This window comes from Lissotriton vulgaris, chromosome 8, assembly GCF_964263255.1.
Source record: "Lissotriton vulgaris chromosome 8, aLisVul1.2, whole genome shotgun sequence".
NCBI lineage: Eukaryota > Metazoa > Chordata > Amphibia > Caudata > Salamandridae > Lissotriton > Lissotriton vulgaris.
The window spans coordinates 1,281,943,053-1,281,961,352 of record NC_141696.1 but is presented as its reverse complement, the minus strand read 5'-3'; the positions used below and the strand labels follow the sequence as shown (position 1 = coordinate 1,281,961,352).

The 18,300-nt window shown below is 44.9% G+C and overlaps 1 protein-coding gene across 2 annotated transcripts in view; it reads left to right on the top strand.

The window, feature by feature from the left end:
• IFT88 (intraflagellar transport 88) overlaps nucleotides 1–18,300 on the top strand; it is a 536,518-nt gene that overhangs the window by 398,569 nt on the left and 119,649 nt on the right. For both annotated transcript variants that reach the window (XM_086935210.1, XM_086935211.1), the window contains exon 22: nucleotides 6,902–6,967. In XM_086935210.1, coding sequence (XP_086791336.1) covers nucleotides 6,902–6,967 — 66 coding nt within the window. The remainder of the gene's footprint in view (nucleotides 1–6,901; nucleotides 6,968–18,300) is intronic.

The following is an 18,300-nucleotide window of genomic DNA, read 5'->3' as shown; positions in this document are numbered from 1 at the left end:
CCTTGCCCAAGTAGGGCAGTAGGGAAATGGGGCGGTAGTTGGCTGGGGAGGACGGGTCAGCGCCGGACTTCTTCAAAATGGGCACTATTGTGGCTGATTTAAGTGCGGGGATCACAACTCCCTGGGTAAGAGAACTATTAAGGAAAGTAATTGGGGGCTGGGGGCAAGCAGAGTAAATCTGTTGTAGGATTCGTGCCGGACAGATGTCTGCCGGAGAGCCTGATTTGACCTTGGGAAGTATCTCTAAGAATACTTCTTTAGTAAGGGGAGGAATTGAGGTAAGACAGCACTGGACAGTAGGGGGAGAAGGATCAACAAAAGTAGAAGAGGGAGGGGGAATATTTGCCTTGATAATTGCAATCTTATCCAGAAAATAAGAGTTTAATTGGTCACACAGGGGCTGAGTAGGAGGGGGTTGAGGTGAAGCCCTATCCGAATAGGCTAGATCGTTGACTATAGTGAAAATCTCCCTAGATTTGTTTTCAGCTGTCAGAATTTTTGTGGAAAAATAAAGGGTTTTGGCAGCTAAAATGGCTTTTTTGTACTCAGTTAATAATGAGAAATAATGATTTTTTAATAAGAGGCAATAATTTCTTCTCCACTGCCTCTCAGCTTGCCGTACGGCCAGTTTTTGTTTCTTTAGGTCGTCACTGAACCACCTATTAGAGTCCTTGGGTCGTCGAGTTGAAATACGACGTAGTGGGGCGACCGAGTCGCAGCCTCCAGCAAGCCAGGTGTTGATAGCGGTGGCTTGTGAATTAGAGGATAGACCTGTGAGGTTAGGAGAGGAGTTCAGAAGCAGGGAGGTCAGTGAAGGAAGATCAACTCGATTCCAATTCCGCGCCCAGGTGTTTTTGGCATGCGGAACCTTAGTGACAGAGTTGAGAAGGAGGGAAAGGGAAATGAGGGCATGGTCAGACCAGGGACAGGGAGATACAGACACGGGGGAAACAGAAAGGTTAAGAGACCAGACCTGGTCTAGTATATGACCATGATATGTGAGGGACAAAATTCAAGGATTGGAGAGATTCAGTGAATTGTTTGGAAGAAGTGCACTCTAAGGGATCGGAGGGCCAGTAATTAAAGTCGCCTAGCACCAGGACAGAGGCGTAGTTGACCACCAGGGTGGCCAATAGGTCTTGAAATGCTGGCAAAAACAAATGCGAAGGCTGGGGTGGGCGATACATCAGAAGACAAGTAATCGGAGGAGAAAAAGAAAGAGAACGGACTACAAGGTGTTCAGTGGAAGAGATGGGAGGGGAGGGAAGAAGTTGAAAATTATATTCGGACCGAGCAATTAAAGCCACACCACCACCTGTCCTACCCGCTGGGCGGTCAGCGCGTAGAGCAACGTAGGAAGGGGGGAGAGCAGCCAAAAGAGCGGGTAAGGAAGAATCACAGAACCAGGTTTCGGTCAGGAGCAGTAAGTCGGGCTTCTCAGAATCAAGCAGGACAAACAGCTCATGATGGTGTTTAACCGCTGACCTGGTATTGAGCAGAATAATAGATAATGAAGGAGTGGGAGGGGGGGAACCAGGCAAAGAAGGGGGCAGCGGCGATGGTGCCGGCGGGGAAACCGGTGTTGACAAAGATGGGGGGGCAAGCCCTAGTGTGGAAATGCGGCTACGGACTGACTCCGATAGCGGCCAATGGCCCTGAAGAGTAGTAAGCTCCTCAGCAGAGTATGGTAAAAATTTGGCATAAGGACGTGCCCCTAGCCCCATCCGGCCGCGGACGGGCGCAGACGGGCTTGGCTTGTGCGCAACTTTGGCGCGAAGTCGGCGCTCCCGCTGCGCTCGTCTGCTGCGCTTCCTCCATACTGCCATTTTATACCTATGAGAGGGAACACTAGACCGCTAACCTGCGATGCCTGGAAGCAGGGCGGAAGTGGTGTTGCAGGCAGGCAGGAAGTGACGCTCCTCTGACTGACCCTCCGCGCAAACGGCACAGAGCCGGGGCGGAACGGGGTCACGAGCGTGGCAAAGTAAAGTAAAGGTAAGATTGCGCACTACACAGAACAAAGTAATTTACTAATGTGCTATTAAAATCAGCATTTAAATCGGCATTTAAAAAGTATTGCAGCAGCCACAGCGAGTGTGCATCCGCAGCCTAGCTCGCAGATGTGCCTATTCATTTGTAAGAGGGAATAAGCTATCATCCACATAGTTAGAAAATAGATGACAGTAACCATGATTTTTAACCACCCACCTTGAATATTATAGTGGGTCCTTAACAGATTTTCTTAAGTTCAATAGCATAAAAGCTTCAAGGCTGGTAAGAGGCATAAGAGGAAAAGATGCAAAAAATTGGTAAGATGAAAGCCACAGTTCACTTAAGGTAAGAGAAAAATAGGTCATTGAGAAGCAGCATGGTAGAAGAACAGTGAGGAGCTATAGAAAAGGTAATAGAGGATATGGCTTTAGTAGTATATTTAAATACCTGTATGTATTAGATAGTTACGATACGGTAAAGAGGAGTTTTCTATAACCTTACAAGATTTGCAGGATGCATATAACCCAGACACTTCTCATAGCAGATGAGGGAAGTATGCCCATTCTCCATAGGTGCGTAGGAGTAAGATAGGACATATGTAGGTACTTAAGTTATATAATGCGCAGGTGGCAGGGGGTGACCAGTTCACACCGGGCCATCCTGGCGACCTTCTGGTCACTCTCGTCCTGGGGACTCACCTAAAAGTAAAACAATCTGAATCAAGGGACTTGTAGAGATGCAAGATTCTGCACCAGTCTCGTGGGCTTGGAGAAACTCTAGATTCAAGCGATTATATTCCGGTGGGTTACCAGTACCGACTGATAAACTGTCAGGGCATTATGTATATTGTTAAAGCACACTATCACCGCAAGGGTATTCTGGCTCTGAGCATGTGTGTGTGTGCGTGCCTGGGCCTGCCTATGGCAGGTTGGTTGATTGAAAAGCCAGGTCTTCAGCTTCTTGGGGAATTCAAGAAGAGAGCAGGAGGCTCCGATATGAAGTGAGAGGTCGTTCTATTCTTTAGGAGCAAGGTAAAAAAATGCTCATCCTCCTCATCTGGTTTAGAGAATGTGTGACATTTGTGTCAGTAGGAGCAGAGATGTCTGGGTATTTGATGGAAGAAGATGCAACTGTTCAGGTAGGTGGGACCTAGAAATGTGTTTATGAGGAGTTTGAATTGAGTGTGTTTATGTATCGGGAACCAGTGCTGTTCTGAGGTGTAGTGTAATGTGAGTTCTGTGTGGGAGGTTGAGGATGAGTCAGACTACCGTGTTCTGGATGAATTGTTGTCTTCTAGTGAGCTGTTTGTGGTAGAACAGTGGTACTCAGAGTATGGTCTTTGGGCTGCCAGTGGCAGGCCTTTCCTCGCAGCCCTCTGATCTTCTGGAATCCCTGGTAAACCAAGAAAGCAAACTGCTCCAGATAAGTTCTTGGCTTTTTCTGGTAGCCCATCAGCATCGTAATGTCGTTCTTGGTTTTGTTTCTATAGTTAGTTCAGCGTGTTTTATAAGTACTGTCCTGCTCATGGAACAAGCATAAATGACTGTAGAAACAAAGCTTAGAATCAAAAAACGATGTTGCAAAGGCACGTTTGTGTGCACCTTAGGTTATGGGCTTTATTTTTAGAGCCATTGTAGCTTATGCTTTCAACAAGGCAGCCCTGCTCATTGGAGAAGCCTTAGATAAGACAACTGTGTACGTGCTTAAAGAAAATTATGGAAAATGAGGTTATGATTACAATGGCTGGGCGAAGGGGTGGTGGAGAGGTAGTTAAAAAGTACACTATATTCTGTAACTGGTCTGTTGGTCTTTTAGTCTACAGGTACCTGAATATAAAGTATAATGCAAACACAATAAACGAAAAAAGAGTGCAAGTAAAACTAATCTTTGGAAATGCATGTTTTTGGCAGAAAAGCTGAGTTAAGTAGTTGCCATCATTTCAGAATTCACATGTATATGTGTATAACTGCAGGGTCACTGAGATGCATCGTGGTTGGATCACTGTAGAAAAGTGATGTGCATTAATAATGCTCAGAGGTCCCTTCCTGTGACAGTAAGCACTGTGGATATGCAAGGCATTCGTTTAAAAATGCATCGCACACAGTATAACAAAGCCTACACAATTAAGAAAATAAATAAAAGCTACACGCAGTATAGCATAAACTGCACCAAAAAGTTCAAAAAAGACTTTAAAATAAACATGTCCTAGTAATCTTTTGAAATGTGTGTTTTTCTTTTCTGTTTTGATAATCCCCCACCCCACCCGACTCCTTTGTGATACCACGGCATCGATGCGGCCCTCGGGCACACTCCAAACTGTACATTTTGGCCCCCGAGAAAATGTTTGTGAGTACCCATGGTATAGAGGGGGTTCTCATAGTCCAACTTTCTGATGACTATGATGTGATTGACAATTTTTCTAGTGTTGCTTGGGATCCAATTGAAGATCTTCTTATGCATCTTCAGGGTGTGGAAGCAGGATGCAGCAACAGCACTGTCTTGTGCAGCCATGTCCAGTTTGTTGTCAGAGATTATTCTGAGCTTCCTGGCACGAGTTCTGGGTGTGGATGTGGGTCTGAGTTCAGCCGGCCACCAGTTTGAGTCCCATGGTGAGGTGTAAACTGCTTCTGTCTTGTCAGTGTTGAGGTTGAGACACTTGGCTTTCATCCAGTTAGCGACATCAGTCAAACTGTGAAGTTTTTTCTTGTGTTAGAGGTCTTGTCCGAGTTGAGTGCCATCTGCTTAGGAGAGGGTGTTGATGTATGCGCGGATGATATTGCCCAGAGGGATTATGTATGCAATGAAGAGGGTGGGGCTGAGCGATAAACCTTGAGGACCTCCTCAGAAGAATTTGCAGGGTTCCAAGGTGTAAGATGCCAGGCTTACCGCTTACGTTCTATTGTTTATGAAGGAGCAGGTCCAGCAGAGAGTGGTTTTTTGGATGCCAATCTTGTGCAGGCACCTGATGAGAATGGGGTGTTAGACCATGTCAAATGCTACAGAGAGGCCAGGAGAATGAGGGCTGTGTGTCTCCTCTGTCAAAGAGCATGTGGATGTCATGAGTTATGTTTCTGTACTGTGGTTAGGCTTGAATCTGAACTGCATAACATTGAGGTGCTAGTGGTTGCTCAGTAGGGCAACATCTAAGCATACTTCGCCAGTTTTGGTTTCAAGGGCTGTTGAGGGTGGCAGGATAACTTGTAGATTAGAGTATATTCCTGGGACGTCGGAGGAGGCAGAGACCAGGAGAAATTGGGGAGTGGGACTTCAGTCTGTTCAGGTGTATTGGTGGAGGTGAATCTGTTTATCTTGGTTTGTGCCTGCGGAGGCAGCAGGTGGTCCCTCTACATAAAAACAGCAGCAGCACAATGTCTCGTTCACTTTGTCCAGGGGATGTCAAGTGCAGCAGACAACAGTTTCCATTGACCCGCCTGCAACGCAGGTGTCCACCCACAGGCAGCACGAGCAGTCAACTGAGTCTGCAGGATACAGGTGGTGCGTGGGGCACCACAACTTGGCCTAGTCCCCAGTCCTGGGAAATTCAGGCTCCCTGGGTATGGAAAACTCGGATTACTTCGCAACAGGGCTGGGCTCACAAAATCATTGGCGGCCGAGTGAATCCCAGGGCAAAGGGAAGGCCAGGGGCCGACTTACAGTCGCCGAGGCCTGTATACATATCCCAATAAAATTAATTAAGATGGAGAGCCCCAAGGCTCATCTCGCTAAGATGAGGCCCTGTCCGTCCAGGGTCATAGTCATACCAAGCACCCTCCGATCCAGTCCAGCGGTTGCTCTGGTTACGGGACCCAAAGTCCATCAGCCACCCAAGCAGGCAACATCCTGCATGTCCGCACTCCCAAACGAGGGCTCCATGCAGAGGAAACCAAACTAATACACCAAAGCCATTGTTCCGGTCGCCACCAGGTCGGAGAGGAGGGACTCCAGTTAGAAAGCCAGAGGAGTGGCAGGCATCTCCCACGGAGGGTGAAGGATGGGCTCCTAGATACCACATTGCGGTCCGAGTTGCTTGATCACCAAGAGCCCGAAGCTATGTCCACCTCAGCCCGAGGAGCTTCTTTAATTCTTCATAGAGGCCCCAGGCCACCCACCACCAATTCCTAGTGTCCTCGCTTCTAGCAGGGCTGCAGCCACGGCTCTCCGATAGCCATAAGCCAGTTGAGGGCACATTCAGGTCCACAGTTGAATAAAGGTGGAGGGGGTCAGTCAGCAGGTGTCACAGGAAGGTGTCACGGCTCCGCCCGCCTCCTGAAGACATTCTTGTAAATCACCCATCTACTGCCTAGCAGTCAGGACACTCCTTCATCCCCAGTGCATCGCCGGATCAAAAACTTGGCCCGCAGCACCTCAGGATACACAGGGTATGAAACTGAATCCACAGCCACAGAATGCGGGAAGAAGGCGAGGTCGGGTGCTGGAACTCCCTAGTGAGTGCCTGCCATCTTGCCTGTCCAGGCCACTACCCCCCTTCAAATTTGTTTTTACTAAGAATTTGAATCTGTGTGAGATGGTTTTAGATCATTTGTTCCTGGAAAACACTACTTGGAAAATTGTCTCAAAGTAATATATTTATGAGGACTTTACAAATAAAAGATTTTCAAGACCTTGTGAATATGCCTCATATACAAAAATGCTTCTTTGCTCTTTCTGCAGAGCAATGACAGCTGAAAATCTAAATGTCACCTAATTAACTATGTCTTGTGCTGTTAGTCCGTGTGCATTATTTATATTTATAGGTAGCTAATCGCAAACATACCTCACACACTGTTGTTTACTACCATGTTATATAAACCTTTACTGTATGTTGTGCCAGAAGTACAAGCATATCCATTGTTTGTCGTGTACAGGGTTCTTTAGAGCACTCAAACAAACTCTTTTTTTTTAATTCCAGGCAACTACCAGAAAGCACTGGATACGTATAAAGAAATTCACAGAAGATTTCCAGATAATGTTGAATGTAAGTCTCTTTGGGGTTATAAATGAATAGAAATGAATTTTTCCTGAATTACGTGTTACAGTTACTGTTATGGCAACTCCTACCTTTTTAAACACCCGAATGAGTTTGAGGAGAAAAAAAATTCGTGAAAAATAGAAAAAGCATTACACATCAAGATTTGCTTTCACCTAACTGACATGTTTTATTTCTTTTATTGTGTTATGTTGTTTAAAAGATATCATGGATGTTCTCACTGTGGATCAAAAATAACCAGTCCAGGAGCAGAGACTTCCCTTCGAGTATATGTCGAGGCAAAGTCATTCTTGTTAGAGGTGGCTTTTGAGTTGATGTTTGTATGTGGTGTTCTAGTGGCTCTGTGGCTATATGAATTCACAGGAAATAAGGAGTTTGTAGTTGTTCTTGAAGTCAGTGCTTTGTGTATGCTGATGAATCCTAATTTCTTGACCTAGTACAGACCACATTACATAACGAGCCCCAGAGCAAGGGGGAAGAGGCATCTGTACCCATGTTTGTGCCACATTTTTTAAATACATTTTTGTGCCACGTTTTTTAAATACATTTTTGTGCCACATTTTTAATTACATTTTTGTGCCCATTTCTGAATTACAGAGGAGGCTACACATACTACAGCAGCAGCTTCTGTTATATGAATCACACAGGGCTAAACGTGCCACTGGGCGGCGTTCACTATGTGTGCCGCATAAAAAGTGGTGCACAATCAGTGCTTCCCCCAAGAGGGTTTCTTTGGAGACGTAGTATTGGTTCACAGTGATCTCCCCACATGTGGGAGCAGTGATACTCCACAATCTCCTTCAGCGGACCTTCCACCCCCACTTGGAAATGAGGCCAAAACCACTGGCAGTCAAAGATGGAGTCACAGTTGTAAATTGTGGCGCTGTCTTTCTCCTTCCCTTCCAGGCAAGAAGAATCATGGTCGAAGCTTTAATACTCTTTCGCCTGGATTATGGGAATGCCCTCTACCTGGGATCCCCTCAACTCACTATCCACAAGCTTCAGACGATCCAGAACTATGCTGCCTGCTTGCTCCTCCAGATCCCTTGCAGGCAATCTGCCAAACCAGCATTGAGGAGCCTTCACTGGCTCCCTATCACGGCAAGGATACAATTCAAGACCATGTGCCTGGCTCATAAGGCCTTCTGGAAGAAAGGCTCGGTCATTACCCATTCCTTCATCACCCCCTACCTTCCTTTTGGAAAACTCATTCCAGCTCCTTAAATCTTGCCGTCTCTGAAAAAAAACGAAGAACAAGGTGGGGAGGTCATTCTTTTTCTTTCAACGCCTCTAACATCTGGAACACCTTTCGTTTACATCTGTGTAAAAGGAGCCGAACTTGTTAGTGTTTGGAAAACTACTGAAAACCTGCCTCTTCAATGACCTGCTTTAAACTCTCTGCCTTGTGTCCTTCTGTGCCCGTCTTCAGCGCTGGGAGGCCTTAGGGTAGCCATGCGCTATACAAATATAATTTAATTAATTCATTCATTCAATTGCTTCCCCTCAGCACAGGTGCAAACTGTGAGAGTTGTGCCCACGCTGGGGAAATTGCCTTTATGTACATAATTATATATCCAATATCCAAGTCTGCGTTGTGGAAACCCAATTAAGGGTGTACCACTGCATGGATTGGGACACAGTCTGATTAGTAATTTGGCCAGGAGGTTAGGTGGGTGTACTGCTGATACTTTTTGGAAGTACATTCCAAAGGCCTTAGGCTGCCATTTTGAGGATCATCCGCTATTATATGTAATTTTGAGTTTGGGGCTAATTAGAATACACTTTACTGTGCCATCGCTGGTACTTCATACAGAATATAGGACTCGAAGGGCCTAGACCATTACCGTGCCCTGTATATGGCATATATGAAGTATGACCTTTGAAGATTGACTGTGCCGCATATACCAGCCTAAGACATACAGTGCTTGTTTGTGTGTAGGAACCATTTACATGGCGTACCTTTTGGGCTTTCGCTGTGTGCACTACATAGAGAGGCATGGCGCTTTGAGTTTTCTAGTTGCACAGAGCAAGATCTTTGGGCTTGGCCTATGCCTGCTAATTAAAGATGCATCTGGCATCCTGCATGTAGATCTACGGATGCTACTGATATTTTATATGTAGCTGAACGTGATATCCTGCCTCCAATGCTGGTATTTAATAGTACCAGTATATACATACTGGTACCAGTGGCAGCTAGCATATGTAAATAAACGCAATTTATGTTAAATGCCGGTACATCCTTGTCCGCCATTGGCACTAGGATGTGAATAAATGCATCAGTAAATATCCCAGTGGGTGAAGTGAGGTTAGTCAAATTCATTGGATACTCAAGTGATTATTGAACCAGAGATCACCAGCTTTCTGTTCTTTGTACTTTATGTAACAGCACAAGTACAACAGTGTCAATCTGTTATAACCAGCGAAGACTTGTGCAACATTACCCTTTAGACTCAAATACTCAAATGTATTCCTTTCAGTTGTAAATAATACAAACACAGGTTATACTTACGTTCATGCACAATATGTGTGTGGTGTCTTGTATGATCTGTGTTGCATTTACCCCGAGAGACTTATCATTGACTAATCCTCCTTTCCATTCTTGAGTTTTCACAGTTTCTGTCAATTAGTCCCACCTTCCTCCATATCGCTTTCCAGGGCCCAGCTTCACTGCCATCCTACCTCAGCAGCTCACACAGCCGCCTCTTTGTCCCTCCGTACCTCTGACTCTTGCTTCTTTTCGTGCTTTTTTTCTCCCCTGCCACTCCCAAGCCTACCCCATCTGAACTCTTCTTTTCCCAATTCAAACAGCATATCATTTCATGTTTACTCTGTTTGATTATCTTTTCTTCATTCAACCTTAGCAGTTTTCCCTCTGACATTCTAGTAACTTTACTGACTGAAAGTTCCTGGCTCCAGCCCTTCCATGAATTCTCCTCTTGCCAACTTTGCAATGCTCCCCTCGCAGTCACCAGTGCCATTCTGCTTTGTACCATGTACTGTTTCCCCTTGCACCCTGTGCTTCTCTTCTCCCCTTTGCACCATGTGCAGCTTCCCCTTGCCCCCTGTGCCCTTATTCATGCTTTCCTCTTGCACCCTCTACAACTTCTTTTTGATCCCTGTGTTGCTCCCTCTTGCAGTTTACTTTTCCCATACACCTCTCCACCTTGCACTTTAGGCTGTGTGCACCCTGCCCCACACCCCGTGACCCTCCTTACATAGTCTGCGACTTCCCTTGTGTATCCAGAGTTGCTCATCTGGCAACCCTTCTGCTCATCTTTTCACCTTGCACCAAGCTCTACCATGCTTGCAGCTTGCTCTGCCCCTCTTGCATCAGACACTGCTCCATCTTGCACATGGCCTGCGTCCCCTTGGACCTGGCACTGCTCTCATTGCACCTGGTGCTGTACTCTCTTTCACCAGGTGCTGTTCTCTCCCTCCACCTAATGCTGTTCCCCATGTTCCTCTGATGCACTTTTTCTAATCCCCATACACAATATGACCTGGAATTGAGGTTTTCTAACCCTCTGGCAAACTTGTAGGCTCAAAGTCAACTTACCAACTTAGTGCAGCAAATCCGGTGGACTGTAGCCCACGAATCACCTAAGCATTACAAGAGGATAGTGCATTCTGGGTAACAATCAGTTCTGTAAAACTTCACAGTATTATTTGCCGTTAATAGATTCCATATCTCTTTTCATCATGAAGACACACTCAAAAATGCACAGTAAAGATATGTTTTATGATCTTATTGTTTCCTAGTTCATGCCATGTGTATAGTTGTAACTATAAATATGAACAAAAGAGTGGCAATGAAAATTATTTGTAAACAGAATATTAAGAAGCATTGCAACACTGTAACAGTGGCTGAGAATTCAGTTATTGTGCATGACAAGATGGAGTAGTTCTTTATTTTTCAACCCCTCCCTTCTGCCTCTAGTTTATTTATTTATTTGAAGGTGTTATATAGCGCGAACAAGACTCTGGCGAATATCTGAGCGCTTTACAGGTCATAATTTGAAGGCAAGAGATAGTATACAAAGAACAATAATAAAGAAAACAAATACAATGAATATAGATATCGTTCAAGTGAATTTAGCCATGAGGATAGCTTTCTCTTCTCTTTTGAAAGCTGTTTTAGCACCTTAAGGGTCTGTGTGAGTTTTCTAAGGTGGCCACTCACTGTATACACTAATGGAACAACTGAAGTGTTGTTCTGTGTGAAGAAGGCCATGGTCTATCTGTGCTCGTTAAGGTGGCCTCTTAGTAAGCTTATAGGGCTGGGTTGGCTCTGAGATGCCTGCGGCCTTCACGAAGAGTGTTTACAGTGTCTGTTCTGATCTCGGAGTCTTCCAGGAAACTGAACATTCCCTCTCTGCCTTTTACTTGTCCATCTTAAGTACCTTTTCCAATTATTTTCAAAAGGGCAGGCCTTACTTCGAATTATACTAATTGTGGGAATTAGCATACTTATTTTGTTGAATCTTCACCTAAATCTAAAAGGAATTACATATCCATACTAATATAATAAAGAGAGAGCCCCAACCTTTGAGGCGGGTAATCTCAGGAGCCACAGCACCAATCACAACACACAATACATCGTTGGAAAGGGCAGTTGCAGCAGAAGGACATAGGCTATGCAGACGCCCACCATATACATTTAAAAGGTAAAAGAACCGTGCCAGCAAAGTAGCCCCTTGTGGGCGTGTCTGCGTTGTGCTGTGGGCGTGTGCTGGGGGCGTGACAAACGCTGGGGGCTTGTGGTACGTTCCGCCCTTCATGCCATGTCTCATATCGTGAGCTGATCCCACCGTGCTCCCTTTAAATACCCCTGCACCCCATAATCATAACCCACCCTTACTCCTTAAAATACCCCAACAACCTTAAACACTAACACATCTTAACCCTATAAATATACCCTTTACCCCAAAACCCAAACCTATCCCTAAACCCTAAAAATACCCCTGTACCCCAAAACCCAAACCTAGCCCTGAACGCTAAAAATACCCCTGTACCCCAAAACCCAAACCTAGCCCTGAACCCTGAAAATACCACTGTACCCCAAAACCTAGCCCTGAACCCTTAAAATACCCCTGTACCCCAAAACCCAAACCTAGCCCTGAACCCTAAAAATACCACTGTACCCCAAAACCCAAACCTAGCCCTGAACCCTTAAAATACCCCTGTACCCCAAAACCCAAACCTACCCCTGAACCCTAAAAATACCCCTGTACCCCAAAACCCAAACCTAGCCCTGAACCCAAAAAATACCCGTACCCCAAAACCCAAACCTAGCCCTGAACCCAAAAATAACCCTGTACCCCAAAACCCAAACCTAGCCCTGAACTCTAAAAATACCCCTGTACCCCAAAACCTAGCCCTGAACCCTAAAAATACCCCTGTACCCCAAAACCCAAACCTAGCTCTGAACCTTTAAAATACCCCTGTACCCCAAAACCCAAACCTAGCCCTGAACCCTAAAAATACCCCTATACCCCAAAACCCAAACCTAGCACTGAACCCTAAAACTACCCCTGTACACCAAACCCCATACCTATCCCTAAACCCTAAAACTACCCCTGTACCCCATAACTATATCTGAACCCTTAAAATACCCAAACACCCCAAAACATATACCTCAGTACCCCAAAACATATACCCCTATACCCATACTTACCTTATCCAAAGATTAGGAAAAGAACATGCTTTTACCATTCATGCATTTACAACGAATTTCGTTGTAAATGTATGCGTGGTAAAAGCATATAAAATGTAAAGACATGCGTTATAATGGCATTGCGGAGTCATGGTACTTTCGTAATGAAAGTATGCGGAGTGATGGTATGCGGAAAGAAAGTTGCGGAATAATGGGTGTTTACCCTCCCCGGTAAGTACATTGGTGGCACGGCGGCCCACATCTCCAGCAACATACTCATATTTTTTCACCACCCATTTGAAAAATGCACAGGTCTCTCTCATTGATGGCCAGTACCGACATACACTTTTAGACACACCTCCCGCCACAAGTTCTAGAATTGCGAACTTTAGAGCTGGGGAGCTACGTTCGAATCTCGGCATCAGCTCAACATCCTGTGATTCCAGGCAAATCGCTTTATCTCCCCGTGCCTACCACAAATGAATGTGTTCTTCTGTAATGTAAATTGTGCTCATGCCATGTTGTCGAATTCGCGCTATATAATATTGCAAGGAAAAATAAAGTAGGGAAACTCGAGTTCACACACTACTAAACGCGCACTCTTAAGTGCATCAGAGGTGCACTGCGAATCGGAGCATTTCACAGGCCTGTCACAGATAAGAAATGCTATCAAAAGAAATCCTACAAAACAATATACTACTGTCTGGCAGCAATTCATACCCGGACAACGTCGGGACGGGCTGCTAGTTGTAAATACATATAAGAATTATTGCTGAGTTTTAACACTATAATAAATCAAATGTTATACAATACTAGCAGCCCGCCCCAGCGTTGCCTGGGGCAGAAGGGGGCTGGGGGCAGCGTTTCCGGATTGCGGCAGCGTTGCCCGGGGCAGAAGGGGGCTGGGGGCAACATTTCAGGCTTGGGTGCACTCCCGCTCCGGCCCCCGTCCGCCCCGACATTGCCCAGACCGCCTCCCGCCCACCTCCCGCCTGCCACCCGCCTCCCGCCTCGCCTTTGCCTTTGCCTTACCCCGCCCGCCCCGACATTGCCCAGACCGCCTCCCGCCTCCCGCCTGCCTCCCGCCTCCCGCCTGCCTCCCGCCTCCCGCCTTCCACCTCCCGCCTCGCCTTTGCCTTTGCCTTACCTGAGCCGCCGCTCTTCCCCGCGCTCCGGACTTCACCGCCACTCCTCGCTGCTCGTCACCGCTCCTCCCCGCCTGTCGTCATCACGCACGTTGCGGACATCGCTAGGTCGCGGCCGGCGCTACTTTTAGGGGACTACTTTGTTTTTAAAGTTTAATTTTTTAATTATCGTTTTTTTTTTATTTTATGCAGCCTATGTCCATCTACACACCCTGAGGATTTACAACAATGTATTGGGTGTGTGGATTGGCGCTGTGGTTCCCGAGTTTACCTTGCCAAAAGGTTTCTGTTCTCTCTTTATAATAGTAGTATAGATACATGTGCAAACAATACTTAATGCAACATGCATTTATAAATGGTATGTGTGCACTCAAATACATGAATATGTGAAATGCAATGTGGTACCCAAGAAGAAAATGTGAAAATGTCGTCACCACCTATGCTTTTCAATTCTTGTACCTGATGCGGATTCCTCCTTTGCGCACTGCACTAATCCCCCAGACTCCCTGTAACCAATGGCCTTCCTTGTACCATTAATCTACGTTCTTGATAGTGGTCATTAGTAATTAATTTGAGCCGTGGTTGCTGGTGGAGCCCACCAGCACTCCTTTTTGGGGACTGGCACTTATTTTTCTGCCTCAGACTTTGAATCACAGGAAGAGAAAGAAAAACAGAAAAAGGGAGGACGAGAAAGTAGGAAAAGCTGTGACAAAAATAAATAAAAGCAGGGATAAAAAGAACATGAAAGACTGAGATAAAGGGCCAGGGAGTGTATGGTGGTGGATGAAAGAGGCATGAAGTGGAATGAAGACCATGCACCCTTGGTATTCGGCACTCCCTACATTCAGTAGCTCTGGCCGGGGGCTACTGACATTGACTTGTTCGTCTACATAGTAAACACCTGAGCTAATCTTTTTTGATTGTGTAAACATAGTGCCAACACTCTTCAATAGCATATACAGGATGAGCAGTGGATATGTAAGCTTCCGTAGCAAGAAAAAGAGCATCTGGACAGGTAGAAACAGCGTAAGTTACAAGGTGCACCAGCAGTGCAAGAATCCCTGTATGTGGAGATATAAACACCTGCTAACCATGTCCTGCATTATATATGTATTATTCAAACCTTTGAGAATCTTTTCACAAAGAAATAAAGCAAAATTATTGCCAGCTTTCTAAGCATTCTGTGTTGCTTACCAGTGTCAAATTTCACACATGGTTCTAATGAGACTGGATTCAGAATACTAATGACTGCAGAATGGTCAAGAATAATGAAAATGAAGACAACGAAACTCAGTCTTTTTTATTATTACAGAAAAAACCAACAATGCATAAATACTACTTTCAATGTACAGATGTGATTACATAGTTAAGCACAGTAACAAGATAGTATTGTTATTTAGAAGACATATACAGACATAATGACACTTTCAACAATAACTCTGAATTGTGCAATGTTGTATGATAAAGATAAAAAAGGCTGATATTGTCTTTGACGCTATGTGAAATAAGCCTTTTGAAATATGAGCGAATCAGATTTCTTCTGTCCAATGGTTCAAGCATATGTCCTTAATACTGGGCTTCATACTCTTTACTAGATAGATGCTGAACTTACCGGTCTGAAATTAATGTCCTTATCTTCTGTATTGGTACCACATTTATCGTTATCCTATATTTAAGTGCAAATTATCTTGATTTATCAATCAATTGTGGTGTTTTGACCAATACTGCATGTATCTCCTTGCAGAGGAGCTCGCAAACAAGTAAGTTTGAATACTTCCACACATCATTTGCTCTCTATGTCATATTTTTTTCCAAGTGTGCTAGATTTCTTGTTCTGCCTATAGGCTAAACTTCCATCGTCTGTACATATGTTGGTCACTGGGGACTCCTGCAATTCAGGAATGATCAGCCATGCTGACAGCCTCCCCTCTCTACCCCTCTCATGTTTCTTACCAATTTCTTACCTTTATAGTCCAGGCATAGCATATGCTCCAATATTTGGGTGTTCTTTTCCCTATTCTCAGTTAATCTGTCTTTTTCGTCAGGAGGATGGGATGATTTCAATTCTTGTTACCTTAGCCTCTTCTCCATGGCTTACATTTCCTGACTCAGTTCACTTTCCACTCTATGGGAATTTTTAATGCAGTTCTCCTTAATGTCAACTTTGATGGTCTTCCTCTCCACTAAGGACTCAGAAGCAGGTTATTCTAGATAACATCCTATATGATACCTCTAAATGAGTCTTCCCATAGTTCAGTCGTATGGCGTTTCCAAGTAGGATATTGTAGCTCTGAACCTCCCCATCCCCATTAATTGCCCAATAGCAAGGGGTTGTGGCTTGAAGTGTTCATAAGAGTAAAATATTATTTATTTGACATTAATGTGACACATTATCCAGAGAGCTACTGATTCCCAGTTAGTTCTCCATTCCACCATGCCTTGGCTCTACCAAGCCTAGATGGGTGCACACATATGCCCTCCTTTTAATGACCTGAAACTGCTGTCTTTGTCCTTGGTTGTTGCCTTGAAGCAGTGGAAGGAGCGCAATGGCTTATGTGAATTAATAGTCCTGCCAGACCTTTTTCTGTGCAAGAAAGGAGTATGGCCTACTTGATCCACTCAATTTAAAGTTCCACCTCAACGTAGCAGCCACACACATACTTTGACATCCATGGTGAATGTGGCCTGTGTACAGTGTGTGTGTGTGGCACACACATGGCAATGAGACTTTCTGCATCTTTATTATCCTATATTTAAGTGCAAATTATCTTGATTTATCAATCAATTGTGGTGTTTTGACCAATACTGCATGTATCTCCTTGCAGAGGAGCTCGCAAACAAGTACGTTCGAATACTTCCACACATCATTTGCTCTCTATGTCATATTTTTTTCCAAGTGTGCTAGATCTCTTGTTCTGCCTATAGGCTAAACTTCCATCGTCTGTACATATGTTGGTCACTGGCGACTCCTGCAATTCAGGAATGATCAGCCATGCTGACAGCCTCCCCTCTCTACCCCTCTCATGTTTCTTACCAATTTCTTACCTTTATAGTCCAGGCATAGCATATGCTCCAATATTTGTGTGTTCTTTTCCCTATTCTCAGTTAATCTGTCTTTTTCGTCAGGAGGATGGGATGATTTCAATTCTTGTTACCTCAGCCTCTTCTCCATGGCTTACATTTCCTGACTCAGTTCACTTTCCACTCTATGGGAATTTTTAATGCAGTTCTCCTTAATGTCAACTTTGATGGTCTTCCTCTCCACTAAGGACTCAGAAGCAGGTTATTCTAGATCACATCCTATATGATACCTCTAAATGAGTCTTCCCATAGTTCAGTCGTATGGCGTTTCCAAGTAGGATATTGGAGCTCTGAACCTCCCCATCCCCATAAATTGCCCAATAGCAAGGGGTTGTGGCTTGAAGTGTTCATAAGAGTGAAATATTATTTATTTGACATTAATGTGACACATTATCCAGAGAGCTACTGATTCCCAGTTAGTTCTCCATTCCACCATGCCTTGGCTCTACCAAACCTAGATGGGTGCACACATATGCCCTCCTTTTAATGACCTGAAACTGCTGTCTTTGTCCTTGGTTGTTGCCTTGAAGCAGTGGAAGGAGCGCAATGGCTTATGTGAATTAATAGTCCTGCCAGACCTTTTTCTGTGCAAGAAAGGAGTATGGCCTACTTGATCCACTCAATTTAAAGTTCCACCTCAACGTAGCAGCCACACACATACTTTGACATCCATGGTGAATGTGGCCTGTGTACAGTGTGTGTGTGGCACACACATGGCAATGAGACTTTCTGCATCTTTATTATGTTTACTGGGACCCGTAGGATCCATTTTGAATGGCTCTAGGTTTTGGATGGTACAAGATGGAGGGCGCGGGATACAGGTTCCCCAAGACATCGAAAGAATATTGCTTGGATTCCTGAAGCCAGGGAGGTGGAGATCCAGACACTGAAGTGAGAGAGGAGGGAAACAGAACTGCCCGTAGAAATTCTTTGAGGACCTTTTTAGCAATGAATTGATGATTAGATTTTTTTGAGCACCACCATTTGGCAGACCATGAGAGACTGGGGATGAGTCAGCAAATTTTGTTGTTAAAGGGGGGGAAGTTACTAGGCATGGCCTGCCCTTTTTTTCAGTCCCTACTTCAGGAAGGCTGATGACAGACAGGTGTAGAGTTTTCACACTTTATTTTTCCCATGTAATCTATTCTTCTTGGAGTTAGAATCACCACGAGCTGCTGTGAGATCCATCACCTTTTACCAAGGCTATGGCTGCACTGCAGCCAGATGTGAAAGGCAACCATCTCAAAATGGTTCAAAGATGTTGCATAATGGATCCACATCCACTGTCTGGAACATGAGGAAAAAACTCCCTACATTGTTATTCGGAGCTGCAGTGAGATCAGTGCTGGTGTATGAATGACAACCGGACTTCCAGATGTGAGGAGACATCACCTGCAGTCTGCGACTTGCTGTAGAAGTTGTGGGTCTGCTTAGCACCTACC